This window comes from Pteropus alecto, unplaced genomic scaffold (assembly GCF_000325575.1).
Source record: "Pteropus alecto unplaced genomic scaffold, ASM32557v1 scaffold3, whole genome shotgun sequence".
NCBI lineage: Eukaryota > Metazoa > Chordata > Mammalia > Chiroptera > Pteropodidae > Pteropus > Pteropus alecto.
This window is the reverse complement of record NW_006442484.1, coordinates 39,985,352-40,005,980: the sequence shown is the minus strand read 5'-3', so window position 1 is coordinate 40,005,980 and position 20,629 is coordinate 39,985,352. Positions and strand designations below refer to the sequence as shown.

Genomic DNA, 20,629 nt, shown 5'->3' with positions numbered 1-20,629 from the left:
AGTAATTTGAGGATTACTTAATACTGAATATGCAAAGATTGCAGCTCAAATTGGAATAGTACAGTCAGGCAATTTTAAGTTAACGAAGTTAATTAGATGCTCATTGTTATTGAAAATATTTACAGGATGCATAAATATACTTTTCTTGTACCATAAATACCTAATAGCATAAATCTGGTTTCTTTTAATGCCTTAGGTTATTCTTGTGGCTATTGGACAGAACCTTGAAAGAGAATTATGCTGGTCTGATACCTTTGATTGAGGGTCAGCACTTGACTGAAGCTTTACAGGAGTCATCTGGAAGTAACTTAAAATGACAGACTAAAACCAATATGAACTTGACTATTGCAGAAAAATGTGATTTATTGAAGTTTCCCATTTGTTTGATCTCAAAGCTTTGTTGTTTTATGTCTTTCTGTAAATTTTTTTTTCTCTACTTAGTGTTTCCTAAACTGTGACACACACAAAGCATTGTTTTCTACACCGTAAATATAGATTTTATTATGACAATTTATCTACTGTAGGACTTTTCAGAGCCTCTGACCATACTAATATTTAGAGTAGATTTGGTATCTGATGTTTCCCAAGCTTATGTCACTTTACCAGTCCCCCTCTGCTCTCTTTCTTTTTCTTTCTTGATAGAATATCTCTGTGGAAGATAGTTCGGCAAATGATACTCTAGCACTTTCATGTGGATTTTCTCACTGACCATCACAGCAGTCCTGAGAAACAGAAATAGTTTTGCTGTGTCCTCTTTTGCCTGAGGGAGGAGCTAAGACCCACCAGAGTTCAGGCTGGCTCTGGAACCCATGTCTCCCAATAACTCAACCAGGTTTTTATCTCTGTAGAGGCTTTCAGTGCAGGTCGGAGGCACTTAGTCGTGTGTGGTGGGGCTCTAAGGTGGCTGAACGGGGGTCGTTTGAATGATGTCCTCATCTGCAGTTCCTCTGTGCTATAGCTGGTCCACTGGGCTCTGTGGTCTCCTGTAGAGGCCTTTCTAATTCTAGTAAGTCAGTAAGGAGGATGAGAGGGTTAGTTCTTATGTAGCTTCTTTGAAGTAAAGGTTTAGGCAACGCCCGCCCCCCGCCCACCGCCCCAGTATGCTTTTAAGTAGGAAAGTTAACCAGATACTCAACCGTGGTTTACTTGTGTTTTGCTTCCTGATTTTCATCCCATGGTGCTATATCACGTTTTGTTCTTTTTGTAGAAAGAAATTCAAGCCATGAGTCAGTGCAGCCATCCTAACGTTGTGACCTATTACACCTCTTTTGTGGTAAAAGATGAACTTTGGCTGGTCATGAAATTACTAAGTGGAGGTAAGTGGATTTTATTATTGTTGCTTATTTGTTTGTTTGTTTTCCTTTTGTGTGAGCCCGCATATTGAATAAGATTTGACCCTCTCACACCTATATTTAAAAGTTTTGCTTGGTTTATTATTTGCTTAGAGAATAAAGTCCAGATTTCTTCACCTTGATATTCTCAAAGCCCTTCATAACTCAGCTTAACTTCTAGAATGCGAGTCTTCTTCTACCCTGGTCTTCTCGGTGTAGGTTAGACTCCCTAAATACCTTTGCACTCTGATGTCTCTGCGACCTCACCTGTGCTGCTCCTCAGCCCTAGATCTATCTGTCCTCTTCCATATGTTCAAGTCCTAAAAGGTCACCTCCTCTCTGCAGCCACCTCTTTTCTCTTCAAAAAGCTAACCAGTCTTTTTTCTTGAAATCCTCTGTTTTTAACACTTCAAGTCCTTAACACATTGCAATATATTGATAATAAAAAATTCCGTGGTGATAGACGTGTTCTGTAGCTGTGCTGTCTAGTTTCTATTAGTTCCATGTGGCTCTTGGACACTTGACATGTGTCTAGTGTTACCGAGGGACTGAATTTCTATCCAATTTTAATGAGCTTACATTTAAATAACTCAAGCAGCTAGTGGCTAGCTACAGTGTCGGACAGTGCAGATTTAGATTGTGGACTTTATGAAGAAAGCACAGTCTATTGCACTTCTAGTTTATTGAACCTGGTACGCAGTGGGTGCTCAGTAAATGTTGTGTCAACTGAAATGGAGAGAAACTTGCTGCATGCTAAATTACTTGCTCAGAAGTATTGATCAGAAGTAGCACTATTTTCATCTTATGTTTGCACTTGGGAAGTAAAACTAATTTTCCTTCACAAGCTTCAGCTCACTAAAGTTATAAAAGCCATGGACGATTTAATTTTAAGGCACTTTTGCATTCCTGTATTTTATTTCTTTTAATCTTTTAACATCACTATTTGCTAGGGAATGATAATGATAATGATAACCATTAACTTTATTGAGCACTTATTCTGTGTCTAGACCGTGTTCAAAGTGATTTATTTCATTTAATGTGCACAAAATCCTTGAATGGCAGGTGTCACCATCCTCGTTTTTCAGAAAGTACATCAAAGCTCAGGAGAGTTAAGCAGCTGGCCCAGGATCACACTCGTAGTAACTATTAGTGCTGGAATTTGTGACTAAGATCTGTTGACTTAAAAGCTATGCTGGAAGTATTATCATCTTCATTTTGCAGACTTGGAAAACTGAAGCTCAGAAAGCCTGAGCGATGTCCTTCCTAACATCTAGCATACCCCGCTTCTCTAGTGTGCTCCCTTCCCAGAGCATCATTCCTATGCATCTTCCTGAGACATGAAGTATGGTTTAGGAGCAGAGGAGAACATTTTGCAGTGCCTGGACGAAACCAAAACTGGTGTGGCAGGATTTATATTGTAGAGCCCATTTTTGTCTGCAGGCTCAGTTCCAGCTAAGGCTGAACCACGGAGGCATTTAATTTTTTTTTTTTTTTTTTAAACAAACTATCTTGGATCAAGCAGAGGCCCAGAAATGAGATGAGGAACGCATTGTAATTGCCTTGGGTCTGCCTGTGTGGGCCTCAGCAGGGAGCCTGTAGCACTTAGTTCAGTTCTGTTCCCAGTCTTGTCAATCTTATTAGTCACTGTTTCCTTGAGTGCCTACTTCGGTCTTTAATTAAAAAAGAAAAGAAAAAAAGGAAGGAAAAAAGCTAACGGAAGCCTGTTGGAACTGGACTGCAGTGTCCAGTGTCAGGCCTGCTTTTGGTCCTGGGAAGGATGTTGCTTTATGGATAAGATGATCTTAACCTAATCTCTTCCTGTAGGGATCCACCAGCTCTGAGGAAATGAGAAATTCTGGTAACCTAGGACCCTGGATAGCCCCAAATACTTTGTTCAAGCTGAAGGTTTTACTTGCTCTCTTTATTTTTATTCTAATTAACCTTTTGTAAGTGTGAGAATATCCCCTGTCCCCTTTCCTAAGGACTTGATAGGAAATTTCAATGTCTTTTTAAGAGTACAGTTTAGCCTCCTGGGCTTTAGTAGGTAAGAGGAATAGATTTTAAACAGGTTTCTACAGGGAAGGGGATGTGGGCAGATGTGGACTCTTGGTCACTTTTCTTTCAGCATACGTATATGCCTGGTATGTCTTACACATATGCCTGGTGTGGTATATCCTTATAAGGTAAAAATACAATGTTTTTTGGAAGCATCGCTTTCTAAATGATCCAAAAATTCAAGAGTCAATGAATAAACGGTTGTTTTGTTTCTCTCTGAGTTAGAAAATATGCACTTGTTTTCTTCTATATTTTATCACATTAAATCTCTTAGTGAAGGGTGGGTGGCTAGTCTGGTATAGTTATATCTGATGAGGAAACCTACTCTGCTTAGTTAATCATAGAGGGCCTGGAGCCAAATTCAAGTCCTGAGGTAAGCTGTTTGTTAACTCTTCAGAAATGTTGAACCCCCAGGTATTTATGGTTTTTAAAATGACCCAGAGGTCTGGAGTATTAATTAATATGTGTTGAAACATGAATTTACAGTGCCAAATTTACAGAATTTACAGTACTAATCTGTTTATAGTAACTAAGTACTGTATGTTTATTTCTTTATTATAAAAGACAAGACATCAAGCATCAAGTAAATGAAAATAAAGATTGCCTAGAGTCACACAAAGGAATCTTCTGGTTATAAGCAGAGGTCTAGAAGCGACATACTTTTTCCCTCCCCTGCCACCTATTTCAGAATTCCCAGAAATGCTATGCCGCTCACTCTCAGCAGTTCAGTGCTGGCTTTCTCCTGGCCTCCAGTTCCTTCCTTTGTCAGATCAGACATCTCGAACCCTCTTTTGAGTCCGAAACCAACTCTTTGTTCAGGTAAAAGGGACTAACTGTGAAGTGTCCTCAACAGTCTTCTGGTTCCTGACCCAGAATCCTCCTCATTTAGTTACACTGAAAGTATGCTTGTACACTTGAATTTAGTGTTTCCGGTCATAGGCTGCCGTGCAGTCATTTGTGTGCCTTGGGAACAGTTGTGTTAAATAAAGAAACAAACAAAAATCTTGCGACATTTTGATGTTTTCATTTAGTTTTCTAAATAGGGAGCCCTATTCTGGAAAGGTAATGAAGGTTGCTTATCCAATTTTTTCAATTCTTCTGTCTGTCCACTTAGGTTCAATGTTGGATATTATAAAATACATCGTCAACCGAGGAGAACATAAGAACGGCGTTCTGGAAGAGGCAATAATAGCAACAATTCTTAAAGAGGTTTTGGAAGGCTTAGACTATCTACACAGAAATGGTCAGATTCATAGGTATGACCTCTGCAGAAATGTTTAAATTCAGCCGTTTGTTTCTTTAGCCCTAATTAATAAAGAATGTTAAGGATAAGGAAACACAAATTGCAGGTAGGTCGGTATTGACATTATTTTAAACTTAGACTGCCTGAGTAGATGGGGAAAAAATACTTACGAAAGAAATGAGAGAATAAATATCGATGAATTATATTGGTATCCTCAAGATTGGTTTATCTGCTTTCACTGAATAAGAGCAAAATATAAAAAGTATTGAGTGTACTCATTTAAAAAATCAGTTAACATACTGCTCTTGAAGTATGCTCATTTAAACTGGATAGCATTTCTACCTTTCTAACACAGGCAAGGCTGTTTCAAACATTGTAATATGTTAATTAGTTTTGACATGGTGGTGAGAAGGAAGGAGGAGGCACTAATTTCATCTTTTGTGAATAAAATGCCTATTCTTTAGATAGCCAAATAGCATAGAATATGAGTGCCTGGTATTTCAAGTGGGTTCGTGTCATTTGGGGGTTTTAGGAATAGATGCAAGTAGATAACCATTTACCAGTAATACTAATACTGTAATTCCTCTACCCTGAACTATAAGTGAGCTATATGTTTCATATTTACTTTGTCTTTCAATAATTAGAAAAAAATATTACTTTGGAAATCAAATTTATAAATTGTAAATTGTCTATTTTTTTAAGACGATTCAGCACACTTCTATATAGTTAAGAAATATATTATAAAATATTATAATTAGTATTTATAATCAGTATCTCCCCAGAGGAGAGACTGATCAAATCCGTTGTTTAAAGACACTGATAGGATTAATTTGGAATTACACCACAGACAAATTTAAGTGGAAATAGATTAGCTTACCATAGATTGGGTTTTAATTCTTGATAAATTGATAGTATTGTGAATGTATGGATAATCACTAACTGTGTAACATAAAGAATCTACTCACTATTGATTTAATTAAATCTGGGTAATGATTTCACATAAAATATTTATTACTAAAATTCTAACCACCCTTCAGGAGCACACTATAAAATCACAATGTATTCTTGTAACTTTTAAAACCCGTGGTATAATTTCAGTATTTTTCAAATAATAATGTTAAATAGCTGCATTATATATGTTTTAAAATCTCCCTGAGTGAATTTATGTAATATAATATCTGTACCCCACAATTCATTCTTCATTTTTTTTTTCTAATAGGGATTTGAAAGCTGGTAATATCCTTCTGGGTGAGGATGGTTCAGTGCAAATAGCAGGTATACCTGATTAAGATGAAAAATTCTTTACTTATTTACAGAAGTGTTACAGTTCCGGGGAATGTAGAATTGTTTCTAAGAAATGAATAAATGCATGTAATTCGTTTTAAGAATGTACCTGGCTGCCCTGTTATAGAATGTTTGGTTCTGAGATAGAACATGTTTTCGTATTGTTTTGATAAATCTTTGTTGGATCATCCTATAAATAATGTAGTTTTTAGAACATAACTTTTTGGTAAAGAATAATTTTACTTTAAATTTTATTATACTTTTTTAACTTTCAGAGTGAATAATGGTGATGTTTAGATAACTGTAGAAAAGTACTTTTGAGTTTTTTTGATGAATTTGAAAGTTTAAAGCATCGTACACATTAATTTAAAAACTTTTATTTACGAAAAGGTGCCTGAAAGAATTGTGAGCTCTTGAAATGTAGGGCTTACTTTTCTCTTGAATCTGACCCTACCCAGCTATTCTTGACAGGTGGTAGGCATGCAGACAAATAAATGTGTGCTGAGGGAATGCAACAGACAAGGGCTTTCTATGTGCGGAACCTCTCGTTTTGTTGTTGTTCGCAGAATAACCTGAATGACTTGTAATAAAATGTAGCCATATCCATATTGACTCTTGTTTTATCCCATGTCCATGAAGGTCTGTCTCAGCAATCCTTTCAGCCATCACTGCTTTTGACATTTTTGCCTGGACAGTCCTTCCTTGTAGTAAACTGTCCCTGTCATTGCAGGGCATTCAGCTGTCTGGCTCCAGACATTAAATATTACTAGCAGCATCTTTGGTGAGAATCACTGATCTGGCATCTGTTGTTGAAGAATGTTGAAGTTTGCCGCAAATGTTGAATCAGCCTAATCTGTTTCTTTTTGAGATGGTGTGGAAGAGTCCTTTTGGCATCAGTTTAGAGTCTTCCCATGAATTTAGTTATTAGAGCAAAGTTGATCACAGTCCTTGGTCCTAGTCTTGTTTCTAAACAAATTCGAGGGTCTGGGATTATTATTAGAAATGCAAGCATTTCAGTAGAAAACAAACATATGCTCAACAAAAGGATAAGCCTGGAGTCATCTCTTTGATTCATTGTTTACCCCTCTCCGGGTGCCAGAGAACCTGTCAGGTGATGCCCTACCCTGTATGACAAGCACGATGCTGATGTTTGGCTCTGTATTTAGTTAGGTACATTTAAGGGGACTTTATTTGTATTTTTTTTAAAGGAGAGAAAAGATGTTTTGAAAATACAGAAGAGAAACAGAATTTGGTTCAAATCAAATGTTTCTTCTCTGAAGAACTAATAATGAAAGTGATATCTTATCAATCCTCCCCTTTAAAAAAACGAATTTGGTCAAATACAGCCATGGTTTAAGATCACTGGGGAGAGACTCTGTGTATCAGTGAAGCATGAAAGCTTTGGACTCAAAACTGGCCTGATTTAATACCCACTGTGCAACGTAGGGCAAGTGATTGCATCTCTAAGTCTCAGTTTCCTCAACTGCGAAGTGGTGATGATAATGCCTATCATTCAAGGAGATACAGATTTTCTATGCAGCTGTTGAAACTCAAGATTCAGGCTCCTGTAAGTGAAGTGTGCTTCCGGGAGTTGCAGAATGTTATAGGTGGAGAGGAGAAGTCAGTTTGTGATCTGGAAGTATTTCTATGTAAGCATTTTTGTTAAACTTCCTGAAAATGTCCCAGAAGAAAGTCTGAATCTTTTAAGACTCCAGTGAATTGATACAATTTTTTAATTTTAAAGAAATAGACACATTTGTACCTAATTTTGTATTTATAATTTTGTTTTCTCTGTTTTAAAGAGGGTCTTCCAAATTGTATAAACTTGAGATTCCATGAAACCTGGATCCACCCCTGCTTATAGGGTTGTTACCATAAGTACATAAATGTGAGAAATTCTTAGTACAAGCAAAAAAGTGGGCAGTAAACAGGAAGAGAGAGTGTAAGTTTATTGGAGTATTGTTTATGACAGCAAAAGACTGGAAACAACTTAGGTGTCCCAGTTAAATATGGTGTAAGGTATATCTACATTATGGAATAATCTATGTTATGGAGAACAAAACAGTTTCTATGCATGACGTGAAAAAAATCGCCGGGTTACTTGGTTCAATGAATACAATGAAGTAGAATACAGTGTGTGTAGTATGCCGCCTCTTGTGAAAGAAATGAGAAATAAGAATATCTCCACGTATTTGTACAAAGAAACACTAGAAAGATAATGGGGCGGGTGGTAGACTGCCTAGTGTATACCTTTTATAATATTTTGAACTTTAAACCTAGTAAAACAAGTGAAAGGAAATGACTCAGTAAACTTGAACTCTCAATAGTCAATGCCATTTTTTAAACCTCTTATTATGAAAAATTTCAAACACAGCCCAGAGTAGAAAGAATATTGGAAGAAGCCTCTTGTACCCATCACCTGGCTTCAGCAATTATCAGTCTTTGGCCATTCTTGATTCATCTGTCTTCTCTCTCCCTACTTTGGTGGCTTTTATTATTAATGTTGAATTTCGTTCTTGAGGCATCTAAGTTAGTGCCTTATGTATGTATATCTTGTCTTCGCTCTATAGAGTGGCCCTTATTCCACAGGCTAGGGGCACTTTGAAAAAAGTACTTCAACTAAACAAGTGACAACTGAGAAAATTTGTGGACAAAAGCTTCAAACCATTCAGCACTGGAGCATTCTGGATGTTAAGAGTACAAGCTCTGGTATCATCAGGCTTGGTTGAAATTCCCAGGTCACCACCCAAGTTCTGTGACCTTGGTCAAGTTACCTAACCCCTTTAAGACTCAGTTTCCTTAAAAGGGAATACAAATATAACCCACTTCATCATTTTTGTGAAATCAAAGGAGGCTCTTTATATCCACCATATAATAGGCATGCAGTAAATATCAACAGCTGCTGCTCTACTGTGGCTGTTGCTGCTACTTCGAATACTACTACTACTGTGGCTGCTGTTAACTACAACCAGCAGGGTCACACCCACTCTCCCTTGCCCTGCCTGGAGATCGCATGTACCTCAGATTTATCGTGTGAGATGTTCAGCTCCTAGGGGCTTTATGAGTTATAAAAAGGTCAGGCTTACCAATTATAGAACTTAGAAGTTAACTTGCCATCAATCTTGCTCTAAGATGACAAGGAACAACCACTAATTTTCTCTGTTTTGTGATAAAATGGTCATTTCTCACTAAGAGGATCGAAACATCAGTGAACCGCCTCTGAAACATGGAGGTGGGTCAACTCCTGTCTTCCTCTGCCAGTCACCCTATCCCATTATTCTTGTCAGATTAATGACCTGAGTACCTTCCGGAGCACCTTGTCCTTCTCTTTTCTCAGTTAGGATCCCATGAGGTAAGATTTCCTGACTTTTTCTCCCCCTGAGAAGGCCTCTGGGTTTTTTTCCTCACTGTGGGTGGTAGTGTTTAGTGTAACCCAGTTTGCATTTGCACTGTGGGGGCTGCTGAGTTCCCGAAGGGCACATGTAGAAGTCACTGCCTGGTCGTTGTGAGGATTAAATGAGTCAGTGTGTAAAGTGCTTCGAACAGTGCCTGGCACATAGTAAGGACTTTGTGTACAGCCTGGGCTTTCATTGGTACCCTTTTTTGTGTCTGTGATTTCATGCTTATGTAACAAATAACACAAACTGGAATTGCCATTTCCAGATACATAATGGTGGGTTAACACGCATTTAAATTGCTATCTCTATATCTTGGGAGCTAAAGCTTTTTAGAATTCACATTTAATTTTCTCAGTATTCTATGACCTATGCACAACTTTGAGTTCATACAGTATTTAAAATTAATTTTCTTTTAGTTTTAAATATAAAATAAGATTATTGCTTTCAAAACATTTGGAATGTTTCCTTGGAACAGGTAGATGCTTCTGCTATCCCTTTTTTCTAGGAGTTTGACTACTTGGTCAGGCAGTTGGTCACTGGCCAAACAAGAACTAGGACTAGGAGTCTTCCAGTCGTTTGCTGTCATCTTTATCTGGCAGGGGAAATAGAGGAGGTGGGCGGAAGAGTTGGAAGCAGAGACTCACAGCTACAGCAGAGCTAAACCATCTCTTTTTGTTACTACCTCTCACATTTGGACAAATAATGCATTGCTTTTACTCACGCTCTTTGCACCCTCTTCTTTTTACATCTTTATTCTCTTTAGGCCTTGTTTTTTTGAAATAAAAGTTAAGCAGGGGAGAAGTTTGCATTTATTTCTTTGGGCGTAATGTTTGTTTACCTTGAGAGTATTATTATTATAAGCATTGTTTTTAAAAAGAGCATTTTTGCTGTTCTAATAGAAAACATAATTTTTATTCAGAAAATATCACTCACTCTACTGCATATATATTCCCTTTCTCAGAATTTTTTGTTAGGAAAGGGAAAACAAAAATCTCTCACCTTGTTATGCAGTCAGTTTAGTGAATAAGGCTAATATGCATGCATCTGTTTCCAATGGTACAAATTCTGTGGGAATTGTCTACATTTTTATTGACCGTGGTTATAAAATCAGTAACTAACATATGTATATTGAGCGCTTCCTGTGTGCCAGGCCAGGTTAATGTGCTGAGCACTCTATGACTTATTCAGTCCTCACCATAGCCCCTTGGGGAAGGTGCTGTTTTTATGCCCATTTTACAGATAGAAGCTAAGGTTCAGGGAGGGGAAGGCAGTTGCCCAGGTCACATGTGGAATAAGGGATAGAGTCAGGCTTCAGATTCAGGCAGTATGGCTCCAGAGCCTGTAACCCCACATCTGTGGGGTTTCCAGAAAGAGAATTTTAAATCTGGATCGAGATGATCTCAGTTTTAGTTCTTCTATATCTTTATATTAGTTCATTTTATTTTGTGCCAGGGAACATATTCAGTGCCTTTTCTCCTTTTTCAGGTTGAGACACATAGCATCACTGGTAAGATTTTAGGGGACAGGAGAAGCAATTATCTTAGGTGTCATTCGGTACAGGGTTAAGCACACTCTTTTCAGACTGTAAAACTTCAGGTTTGATGTAGTGAATGGCAACCTGAGGACTGCTTTACTTCTTATTGTTTCTTCTGTGCTCAGACAACCTGTAGGTTTGACTTCCTGATAATAAACTTGGGTAGGATACCTTGGTAAGTGTAATACTTTTTGCTATAATATGTGATAGAAGGAGTGGCTATTTGAATGTCATGCTCTTCTCACGGCCTGGCATTTTATTTTCCAGTCTGATGCTCTATCATATTGTCAGGAAGAGCTTAGCACTTTGTCTGGCAAGTGACTAAGCCTGTTTGTCCAGAATTAATGAGAGATGCTATTCTGAGCAAACAGACATTTACATAAGACAGGTCCTTTTGGGGTGCCCACTACAGATATATTTATCTTAGGATTCTTCTAAATAGTGACCACTGTACTTTAAAAATGTTGATTTCGAAACATTTGTTTTCTAAAGAACTTTCTAGAAGTATACCTGCATTATATAAGGTAGAGCTTAGGCTCATTTTCACTTACTTTTGCCTTTTAGGGATATATGCATATGTGAATGTGAATTTCCCACCCCTAGTATTTAACAAATTAAATCTAGTACTCAGCTGAGGCAGCCTAGGACTCTAGAAAGTTATCACCACATTTATCTCAGTGTATCTGAGACCATTCACATCATACTTAAGCCCTGGATTTTTCACTATACTTAACCTGCTTCCAGTACTCAGATATTATTCTCAAAGGGCCAGACTGAGGTGTGCAAGGTGGTGGAGTTTTTATTCCCATAGCTGCTAGGTTCTTTCGTTGTCCTCTATTTTTTGGCTCTTGGTAAAGTGCACTTCAGTGGGGAAAAAAAAGCATTTCTCGTGTCTACTTCAAGCAGATGATATAGGCTCCCTGTGTGCTCTCTGATTAGTATCAGAAAGCTCTGAAAGCCCCTGAGGAGTCCAGATCAGGAATTGATGACGTCATCTTATGTACGAGAGTATCGATCCTCTTGCTGGCACTTTCCTTCTGATCCTGTAACCAAGATATTTAACCTCTGTGCACCTCAGGTTCCACATCTGTGCAATGGGAAAATACTGTAGAGTTAAAGAAGTTAACACACATTACAGTTTAGGATTAGTTAGGTTGTATTGCTTTCGTATTAAAATAGGGATGTGCCCTTTAATTATTTAGGGTGTCGTAAGATCGCAAGGTGACTTGGGAGGCCAGACTTTGAGCCCCCATCTGACCTTCTGCCATATCGTTCTGTTCTCCCTCCTTCTTTACCCCATCGACTTCCCTAATATCACCAGAGTGAAAAATCTACAATGCAGATCTGACCATATAATTCCAGGGCATAAAGTTTAAAACTTGCTGAGGGAATAAAGCCCCCAGCTCCTGCATGCAACATATGAAGACCCTGCCTGCTTTCGCAGCCTCCTCCACCAGTGCTTTCTGCTTCTTCTTCACGATCCCCCTTCTTTACCTGGCTCACTTCTCTTTCACAACTCAATTTAGGGCATTCTTTCCTTGAGAAACCTTTTTCCATCCTTTCCTTGAGGAACCTTTTTCCATCCTTTCCTTTCATCCCCACCCTCAGTGTGTCAAGCACCTTACCCTGGTGGCTTGAAAGTAACACTCTGTTACCTGAAAGTATACTCCAACTAGGTGGCCTGTGACATGGTACTGAAAATGGATCTCTATGTTCCCCTCTTCCTTCCAGACCATATACTTACTAGCAGTAGAAGCTTCGTGGTGTTCATCTCAACACCTCCCAGTAGTGTCTGACACATGGCAGGTGTTCGTGAACTTTTGGTCAGTGTGAGCTGAACTGCAGGTGGCTGGACACCCTGTCTCAGCAGGCTGTGCCCGTGCCTGGGCCTGACGGTGGTAGATGGTATGTATGTAAGGCGTAGCTGAAAGCTCAAATAAGGAAGAATATATCAGCTTAATAGAGAGGGAGGTGAAAATATTTAAAATATTTAGGTATGTAAACTAGTGCATAGTTTTAAAGGCTGCAAACAATTTTTTAATAAACATTTTCAGCTCTGATTTTAGGCAAGCTCTGCCTTAGCTGGCTGACAGTGAAATGATTAATAATGCCAAGGAAGAATGAAGCAGGGCACACAAATTAAGAGACATTGGGCACACTCAAAAAATAGAGTATAAATGCAAATTAAAATCTTTAGGAGGCTTTATAGTGAACTAACAATTTATGGTTTGAGTTTCAGGAAGTTTATAATTACATGAATTATGGTTTAACAAACTATGACATAATTCCCATATATTCTTTTTTTTTGGTTTAATAAGGACAGCACATTCATGTGGCCTCCTGGATTTTGGCATCTCGATAAATGGTAACATTTGTGGAACTAGCATGAACTGAGGATGCAGTCAGTTCTGGAAACTTAGTTTTCCATCCCATCTGTACACCGTCGCTAAGAAATACTTGGGGAGATTTTAAACAGCTTCCCATTCTTTAACAGCTGTGAGCAGTTGTTTGAGCAACTTTAGGAGGTCTTACTGGATGAACCCAGTGGGGAGAATCACTTTGCTCTCCTCCTGGAATTTTTCCTCTGCTGCGCACATTGAGCTGCAGGGGGACGGGGTTGAGCTTCAAGGAAGAGTGTTCAGGAGGACATGAGGCAGATGGCCTCAGTCTTCCTTCTCTCTTGCTCCTTCCCTCCCTTCTTCCGTCCCTCCTCTCTCTCCCTCCCGTTCTTTCTTCCTGCCTTTAAAGGCCTTCTGTGTCATTATTAAATTAAATTTTATGTATTACCACAAGCTGTTAAGGTTGGGAAAAACAACGTTTTTAGATTGAGAGCAGAGCAATTCAAGTCAGTTCTTTGCTGGATCTTTTTTTTTTTTTTAATTTTTTTTTGTTTGTTTCCCAGAACCTCCATTTGTTATAACAAAAAATGGTCCTTCCCTGGTGAAAAGTGGACATTAGGTGTTTGGGTTCAATGCATCTTAAATGGTTAGCTGACAGATATTTACTGAGCATTTACTATGTTGCAGGCACAGTCCTCTGAGCCAATATGGTAGTAAGCAATAGAGACATTGTGGCTGTTGCCATGGAGTCTACAGTTCAGGTGAAAGAGATAGTAAACACTTAGCTATAGAATTTAATTTCAAAAATTTATAAGGGGAGAGAAATGCATATGCTTGAGGAATCTAAGTTAGCCACAGGACGTCTAGTTTGGCAGGTTGTTGGGATAAACCTTAAATATATATTGTAAATATGAATAATTCAGGAATAGGTGTTTTTTATTAATAACATGAAAACGTATAACTTACTGTATGTATGATTCATAGATTAGAGATTTTTAGGAAATTTAAATAGAGTTAACATGTTTTTATATTCTATAGAATGTAGTTTAACACTTGATTTCACAAAGTACATTTGAGGACACCAGTAGCCAGGGTTATCCAGCCCCCGAGTCACTAACTTACCTCATACCCTCTGCCAAGGTCTTTGCTGGCCACGTATCACCTATGAAATGATGTTCTTGGAGTCTCAAATTTCCTTTCAACTCTACAGATTGTATAACTGGCATACAGAAGAACTCTCTAACCTGTAGGCCTTCCTAACAAACTGCCCTTCTCACAGTCTTTCCCATTTCTTTTAATGGCAGCTCCATCCTTCCATTGAATAGGCCAGAAATCTGGTGGTCCTTGAGCCTTCTCTTACTCCTATACCCTACGTCTGGTCCAATTTGTCCGCAGATCCTACTGTTAACAATGTCATGCCACCTACCCTGCTGTCGTCCTGGTCCAAGCCACCATCAGCTCTTGCCTGGATTACTGTAGACATTTCTTAAGAAGTGATGTTCTCTGCCCTTTCCTTCTGCACTCAGTTACCCACACAGCATCCAGAGTGATACTGCTAAACTAAGTTAAAGGCTTGTATCATGCCTTTACTCAAAACCCTCCAGTGCTTTCTCATTGCAGAGTAAAGTAAAAATCCATACGGTGGCCTTCCGGCTCTTACAAGATCTGGCTCCTCATTATCTTGTTAACTTCCATTTCCTGCTTCTTCTTCCTGCTCCCTCATTTCATTTCAGTCAAATTGGCCACCTCGTCGTGCATGCCCCTGCCTCGGGACCTTTGCGTTGGTTGCTCCCTCTATCTGGAATACTCTTTTCAATACCTCCCCTTTAGATTCTCTACGCAACTGTCACATCAGTGAGGCTTCTGGGGCCATCCTGTGGTAAATTGCAGCTCCCTACTCCATATCTCTAACCCCTGCTCTATTTTTCTTTATTGTACACATTTCTTAAGAAGTGATGTTCTCTGCCCTTTTCTTTATTGTACTTTAATCGGTGTACTCTATTTTAGTGGTTCTCAGTGTATGTTCCTAGATCAGCAGCATCGCCATCACTTTGGGAACTTGATGAAAATGCAAATTCTTGCACTTTTTGTCCCTGGACCAGCTGAATCAGAAACTCTGAAGGTAGGACCCAGAAATTCATATTTTAAGAAGGCCTCTAATGATTGTGATACATACTAAATTCTGAAAACTGCTGTATATTATACTTCATGATTTTGATTATTATCTGTATTTACTTATATAGTTTACCCCTGCCCCAATTTAAAGTTCATCTCCATGAAGGTAGGGGTTTCTACTCTATTGTCTCAGTGTTTAGAACTGGAAATGACACTTAGTAAGAGCTCAGTAAATAGTTTTGAATGAATTAATGAACATATGACTGTGTAGTAAATTTAGATTTAGAGAATACTAAGCAACCGAGTTTAATGTATGGCCCTCATATTTTAGGGACTTTTCAGTGTTAGGAGTTTTAAATGTCAGGTTTTCTTTATCACAGATTAAAAAATCTGTAGATTCTTTGAAGATTGTGTTAGCCCTGACTAATCCTACTTAAAACTTTGTGGAAATGATGTAAATGGTTGCTTTTAATACTTGTGGCAACTGGAATTGTGCTATTTTAATCACTTCCCATAGAGACTATCTCTTTAAAAGTATACATTCTGGTTTATTGGAAGCTTCTGATAGTAGAGCTAGTTGAGTGGAGAATTGTATGAAAAAGACCTCCTACGGGTATATGAATATTGCATTGGAAATTTAGACATTCATATTTGATCTAAGTTTCTCATGCCTGTCTTTGTGGACGTGGCCATTCGGGAAGTCCCCATTGACTGCAGAGCATGCCTTTGGCTTGGGAAATAATACCAGTATGTTATGCTCACTTGGTGCTGTCCGTACAGCAACTCTGTCAATTTAGCTGAGTAGGTCTTACAGATGAGGGGACTGAGGGCTGCTGAGCTATTGGGGACTTGTTTAAGGTCATTCTGAAGATTGCAAACACAGATCACTCTGAAATCTCCTGACTTCACTTTCAGGCCTTGTTTTACTTCCTGACCCCGAAAGCCTGCACCTCCACTCCCTTGCCCCTTAATTCTATGCCTTTTGACAGTTCAGCTGCCCTGGGGCTCAGTTTTTTTTAGCTCTAAACTAAGGAAGGGTGACAAGACTTTCTCCAAGATTATCTTGCATCCAAAATGTTCTGAGTGTCCCTTCATTAGCCTTGATCACTAAAGACATTCTCTGTCCTATTTGAAAGCATTCAAAGTAAAGGATGGTCTTGGGCATTGAGGGGAGAGTAAGCCAAGTGCCCTGTGGCTACTTTTACCAGAGCAACTTTAGAAATAGCCTTCCTGCCTCACACTGGGGAGTCAGTGAAAAATGGATTTGTGATTTGGTGATTATCTATGGTTTTCCTTTGTCGTGTTTGATAGACAGTTGACCACTAGTGAGTTCTTGGCCATGTCTATTATTGGACTTGAAAAAGCTGGCTCTTGCCTGGTACCTTTAGACCAGCTGGCATGGGATTCCTGCTCCATCTTTCCTGGCCCCTCTTCCTTCTGCTGTTGCCTCCCCCACCGCACCCCTCTCCCCATCCCACTCCTCAGGTGTGGCCTCTGGTTCCACTTCTAGGAAATTCACCTGTTTTGAGAAAGGGTCCTGTGGCTCTTACATAGATGAGCAGATTACCTGCAGTTTGCTGTTATCTTAAATTAGTGCTCTCCTTCACACTGTTTCTAATTGTTGATTAGTCAACTGAACTATGAGCCAAATGTGAAGTGACATCAGCTACCACTTATTATTCTTTCTCTTTGTCTCTTTTGAGCCTGTTCTGTCTTGATCGTGTGTTGAGGGAGGGAGTGGCAGCTTGTACAGCCTTGGCATTTTTCCCAAGAATCTTCCTGTTGAATTTTTCTTATAATTTGTCTATGTCATTGTGAATTGATATTGATTCTATGTACAAAGTACATGCAAGTGCTAAGAACTTCTCCCTTATAAGTGAAAATATGGCACCTTTGAAGGAAACCAGTTGATGGCAATTTTGAGAGTCCACCCACATGAGACCTATCATGAAGATATTTTCTTTGTTTTTTTATTGTGCGAAGCGAAACTCTACTTTTAGGGAATAAAAAGATGATGTCTTCTGATTTCTTCTTTTGCTTTCAGAAAAGGCTGTGAAATTGTCATTTCCTGATGTTCCAAAGAAGGTCAGGACTATTTCTCTCTCATTAATAGATGGGGAAAATGAATTTGTCTAAAGCAGCTGAGAAGTGACTCTTGAGGGCTCAGCTCTGGGAATATGGCAGATCATGTTTTCTGACCATGAATGCCTTGGATACCTTGTAAGTGGGGAGGTACTGCAGCCTAGAGCGCCAAGTGAGCTCCTTGAGCACCATTTGTGTGCAAGGAGGAATAAATGGACTTGAAAACCAGGAGTCTGAAGGGGGAAAGGAGAGTGGGTAGAATTTCAGAAAATTCCCATTTTTCTGTCTGATTCCTCTTGGGGTCTTTCCCACCTGAGCAGGACAGGTGATATGTCCAATACCTAGTGAAGCTCTCTATGAATAATTGATTACTAATAGTAGATAAGGTGCCTACATATTTATTACTGACTTGCTTAAAAGATGAGTAGATTCAGTGTTATCACTTTAAGAATATGATATAACCTGCACACAGTCGCATTTCAGAGGTTCTCATGAGTGGGAAAGAAAAGAAGAGTGTTACAAACATCTGTGCCGAGAATGATGCTTACTGCAGTTTTATCTCCTCTGTGCCCTGGCACCTCCAGTGAGCAGCTGTTACTAATGGACTGTTAATAAGTATTATAATTTTCAATTATTTTCACAACAAACACTGTGATACCGCTGCAGTCAATCTGATAATCAAGATGGCTACGAAGTGGCTAATGGGTGGGCAGCGTGTACAGTGTGGATGCACTAGACAAAGGAATGACCCACGTCCTAGGGGGTACAGAGTAAGATGGCGAGAGATTTTGTCACACTACTCAGGACAGTGCACAATTTAAAACTTATGAATTGTTTATTTCTGTCATTTTTCATTTAACATTTTCAGACTGTGGTTGACCACAGGTAACTGAAACTGTGGAAAGTGAAATCTGGGATAAGCGGGGACTCCTGTTTTGCCCTCGAACTTACCGTGTCATAAGATACATGAATGTGCACCAGACTTTTTCCTTGCTACTCTCCTACTGTGGCTCTCTCCATCTCAGAGGTGAAAGAGAGAAGCTGTGGGTGGGCTGTACTTTGTCTTCAAATTGTACTAAATCATGCCGTAGCACTTGGTAGGGAGACAGCGCTCCTGCACAGTGCTTCTCCAACCTGCACATTGACTCAGCTGGGGATCTTGCTACGAGGAAGACTCTGATTTCATAGAACTAAGGTGGGAACCCAAGTTTTGCATTTCTCCAAGGCTCTCAGATGATACTGATGGTTCTGGCCTGAGAACGCCACTTTGAGAAGCAAGGGTCTAGACTAGAATGTTGAAGATACTTCTGTTTTCCGAGAAGTGTATTGTTCTGTGGAACGTTTATGTAAGCAAAGCCCCAAACAGAAACTATTGGCAAAAAAAGTGAATTAGACTCTTCTTGCAGTATGTTTTTTCCTCCTTGAGATGCCTGTGCATTTATTTGTTTCGATTTTGCCCCAGTATTAAAAGCCACGCTTAACGTTGGAGCTGTTTAAAACTGCAAAATTGCACTATATGCTAAATTGCTGATTTTTTACCAGCTCCTTTTGGGGATTGCAACTGCTTTGGCCTCTGATGCAATGGTTAACCCTTAGCAGTCAGGAAGTATGAATAAAGATGGCTGGCCTGGGGAAAGACAGAGGCTGTAAGAGTTAAGAAGCCTTTGGTTATAAATACCAGAGTGCTTGACAGACAGGTAATTAAGCAATTCAGACATTTAATTATCTCACATAACAGAAGTCTGGGGCATTTATTTCCGGGGTTGGTGCAGAAGTCCAGGGATATCACAGAGGTCATGGGCTCTTTCCTACTTCCTATTCTGTACCTCAGTACTGTCAGGCAGCATGTGTCCCTATAGGCTGCTCTTGCTCCCAGCATCACGTCCTCACGTGACAGTGTCCCAAACAGGCAAGGGAGTGGGGAGCAGAGGAGCCTTGGAGGGTGGAAAATTTCCCCACAAGAACCTTCACCATACTTCCCTTGGATCTCATGGGCTGAGAGTGGGGCAGACCCTCAGACCGTTCACTGGTGGGAGGAACCAAGCACCTTCATTGGCTTACATCAGTACAATTAATCCCCTGAGGCCTGGCAAACAAAATCAGGATTCTCATAGAGAAAAACAGGGTATGGTTTTGAGTAGACAACCAACTGTGTGCTACAAGGACTAATCTTATTGAGAACCTGCTATATATATTTTTTCAGCTCCTCATTTTATAGCTTCGGAAACTGTTGCTCCAAGAAGCTAAATAAATTAGCAGGGAGTGTAATTGGGATCACACGCAGGCCTGTTTGATTCCAGAGTGCCTCCCCAGGGGGAAATGCCCTCTTCCTTTTAGTTTTATGGATTGGTGGTGGGAGCCTCCCTAGAGAAGGTCAGGAAGGACCCCAGGGTATGCCTCTGCATGGGGGCCACACCAAGTCTGGCACCATTTGGCCTCCTGGTAGTTATGCTCACAATCGAGACTAAATGAATATCGCTATCAGAATAGTTAGAAAACTGCTCCTATCAAAGTGGCATTATTTCAAGAGGAAACGAGCCCAGTGAGTGTTGGCAGCTGCTGTCCTACATGTTACCACATCCTGACTTGGCCGCCTGTCCTCTGGGCTCTGCTTCTTGCTCTGGGTTTGCTGAATTCTGCTGAAGAAGAGCACAGGTACCCAGAGGTGTGGCATCCACCTGGAAGACTCGATGCGTCCCCTCTGCCACCTCTCAGCACTGCACCTTGCTCTCCCCCACCTCAGTTTGCAGGGTTTCCCAGCGGGCATGAGGGACAGCCCTGCCCGTTTCCACTCAGACTCTTCATGCCCGGCGGTCTGATGGCATTCTGAGGCTGGCAATGTTCTAGGACAATGAGGAGTTGTTCCTATTTAATTTAAAAACAAAAGTAAACGGAAAATCTGGTAGAAAAGACTAGGTTTAATTATACCTTAGAAAAATAAAATTGAGAAATAGTGATTTGGTCAGTTAAAAAAAGCTAAAAGCATTCCACTAAAAGATGTGATAATTGGGTAAGCATTGCAGTCAGGAGGAAATGATCCCGGCAACCCCTTAGCTTCCACTTACATGACAACTTGTGGCCAGGGCTGGGCTGCCTTGTTGTTCATCATATGCCTTGTGGGGAGAGAGATTTTGACCAGAGAGCACTATGATCAGAATTAGACTTTAGGCAGATTAATCTAATCTGGATGGAATAAGGAGTCTGGATTGCAGCTGGATGAGGCATATCTCCAATTCTGTAACTGCAAA

General features: G+C 39.7%; 1 protein-coding gene across 1 annotated transcript in view; it reads left to right on the top strand.

Moving 5' to 3' along the window:
- The window catches only part of STK39 (serine/threonine kinase 39), a 214,535-nt gene that overhangs the window by 12,258 nt on the left and 181,648 nt on the right, over positions 1-20,629 (top strand). Inside the window, exons 2-4 of the mRNA XM_025039466.1 lie at positions 1,208-1,316; positions 4,501-4,642; positions 5,849-5,904. Of these exons, the coding sequence (XP_024895234.1) occupies positions 1,208-1,316; positions 4,501-4,642; positions 5,849-5,904 (307 nt within the window). The remainder of the gene's footprint in view (positions 1-1,207; positions 1,317-4,500; positions 4,643-5,848; positions 5,905-20,629) is intronic.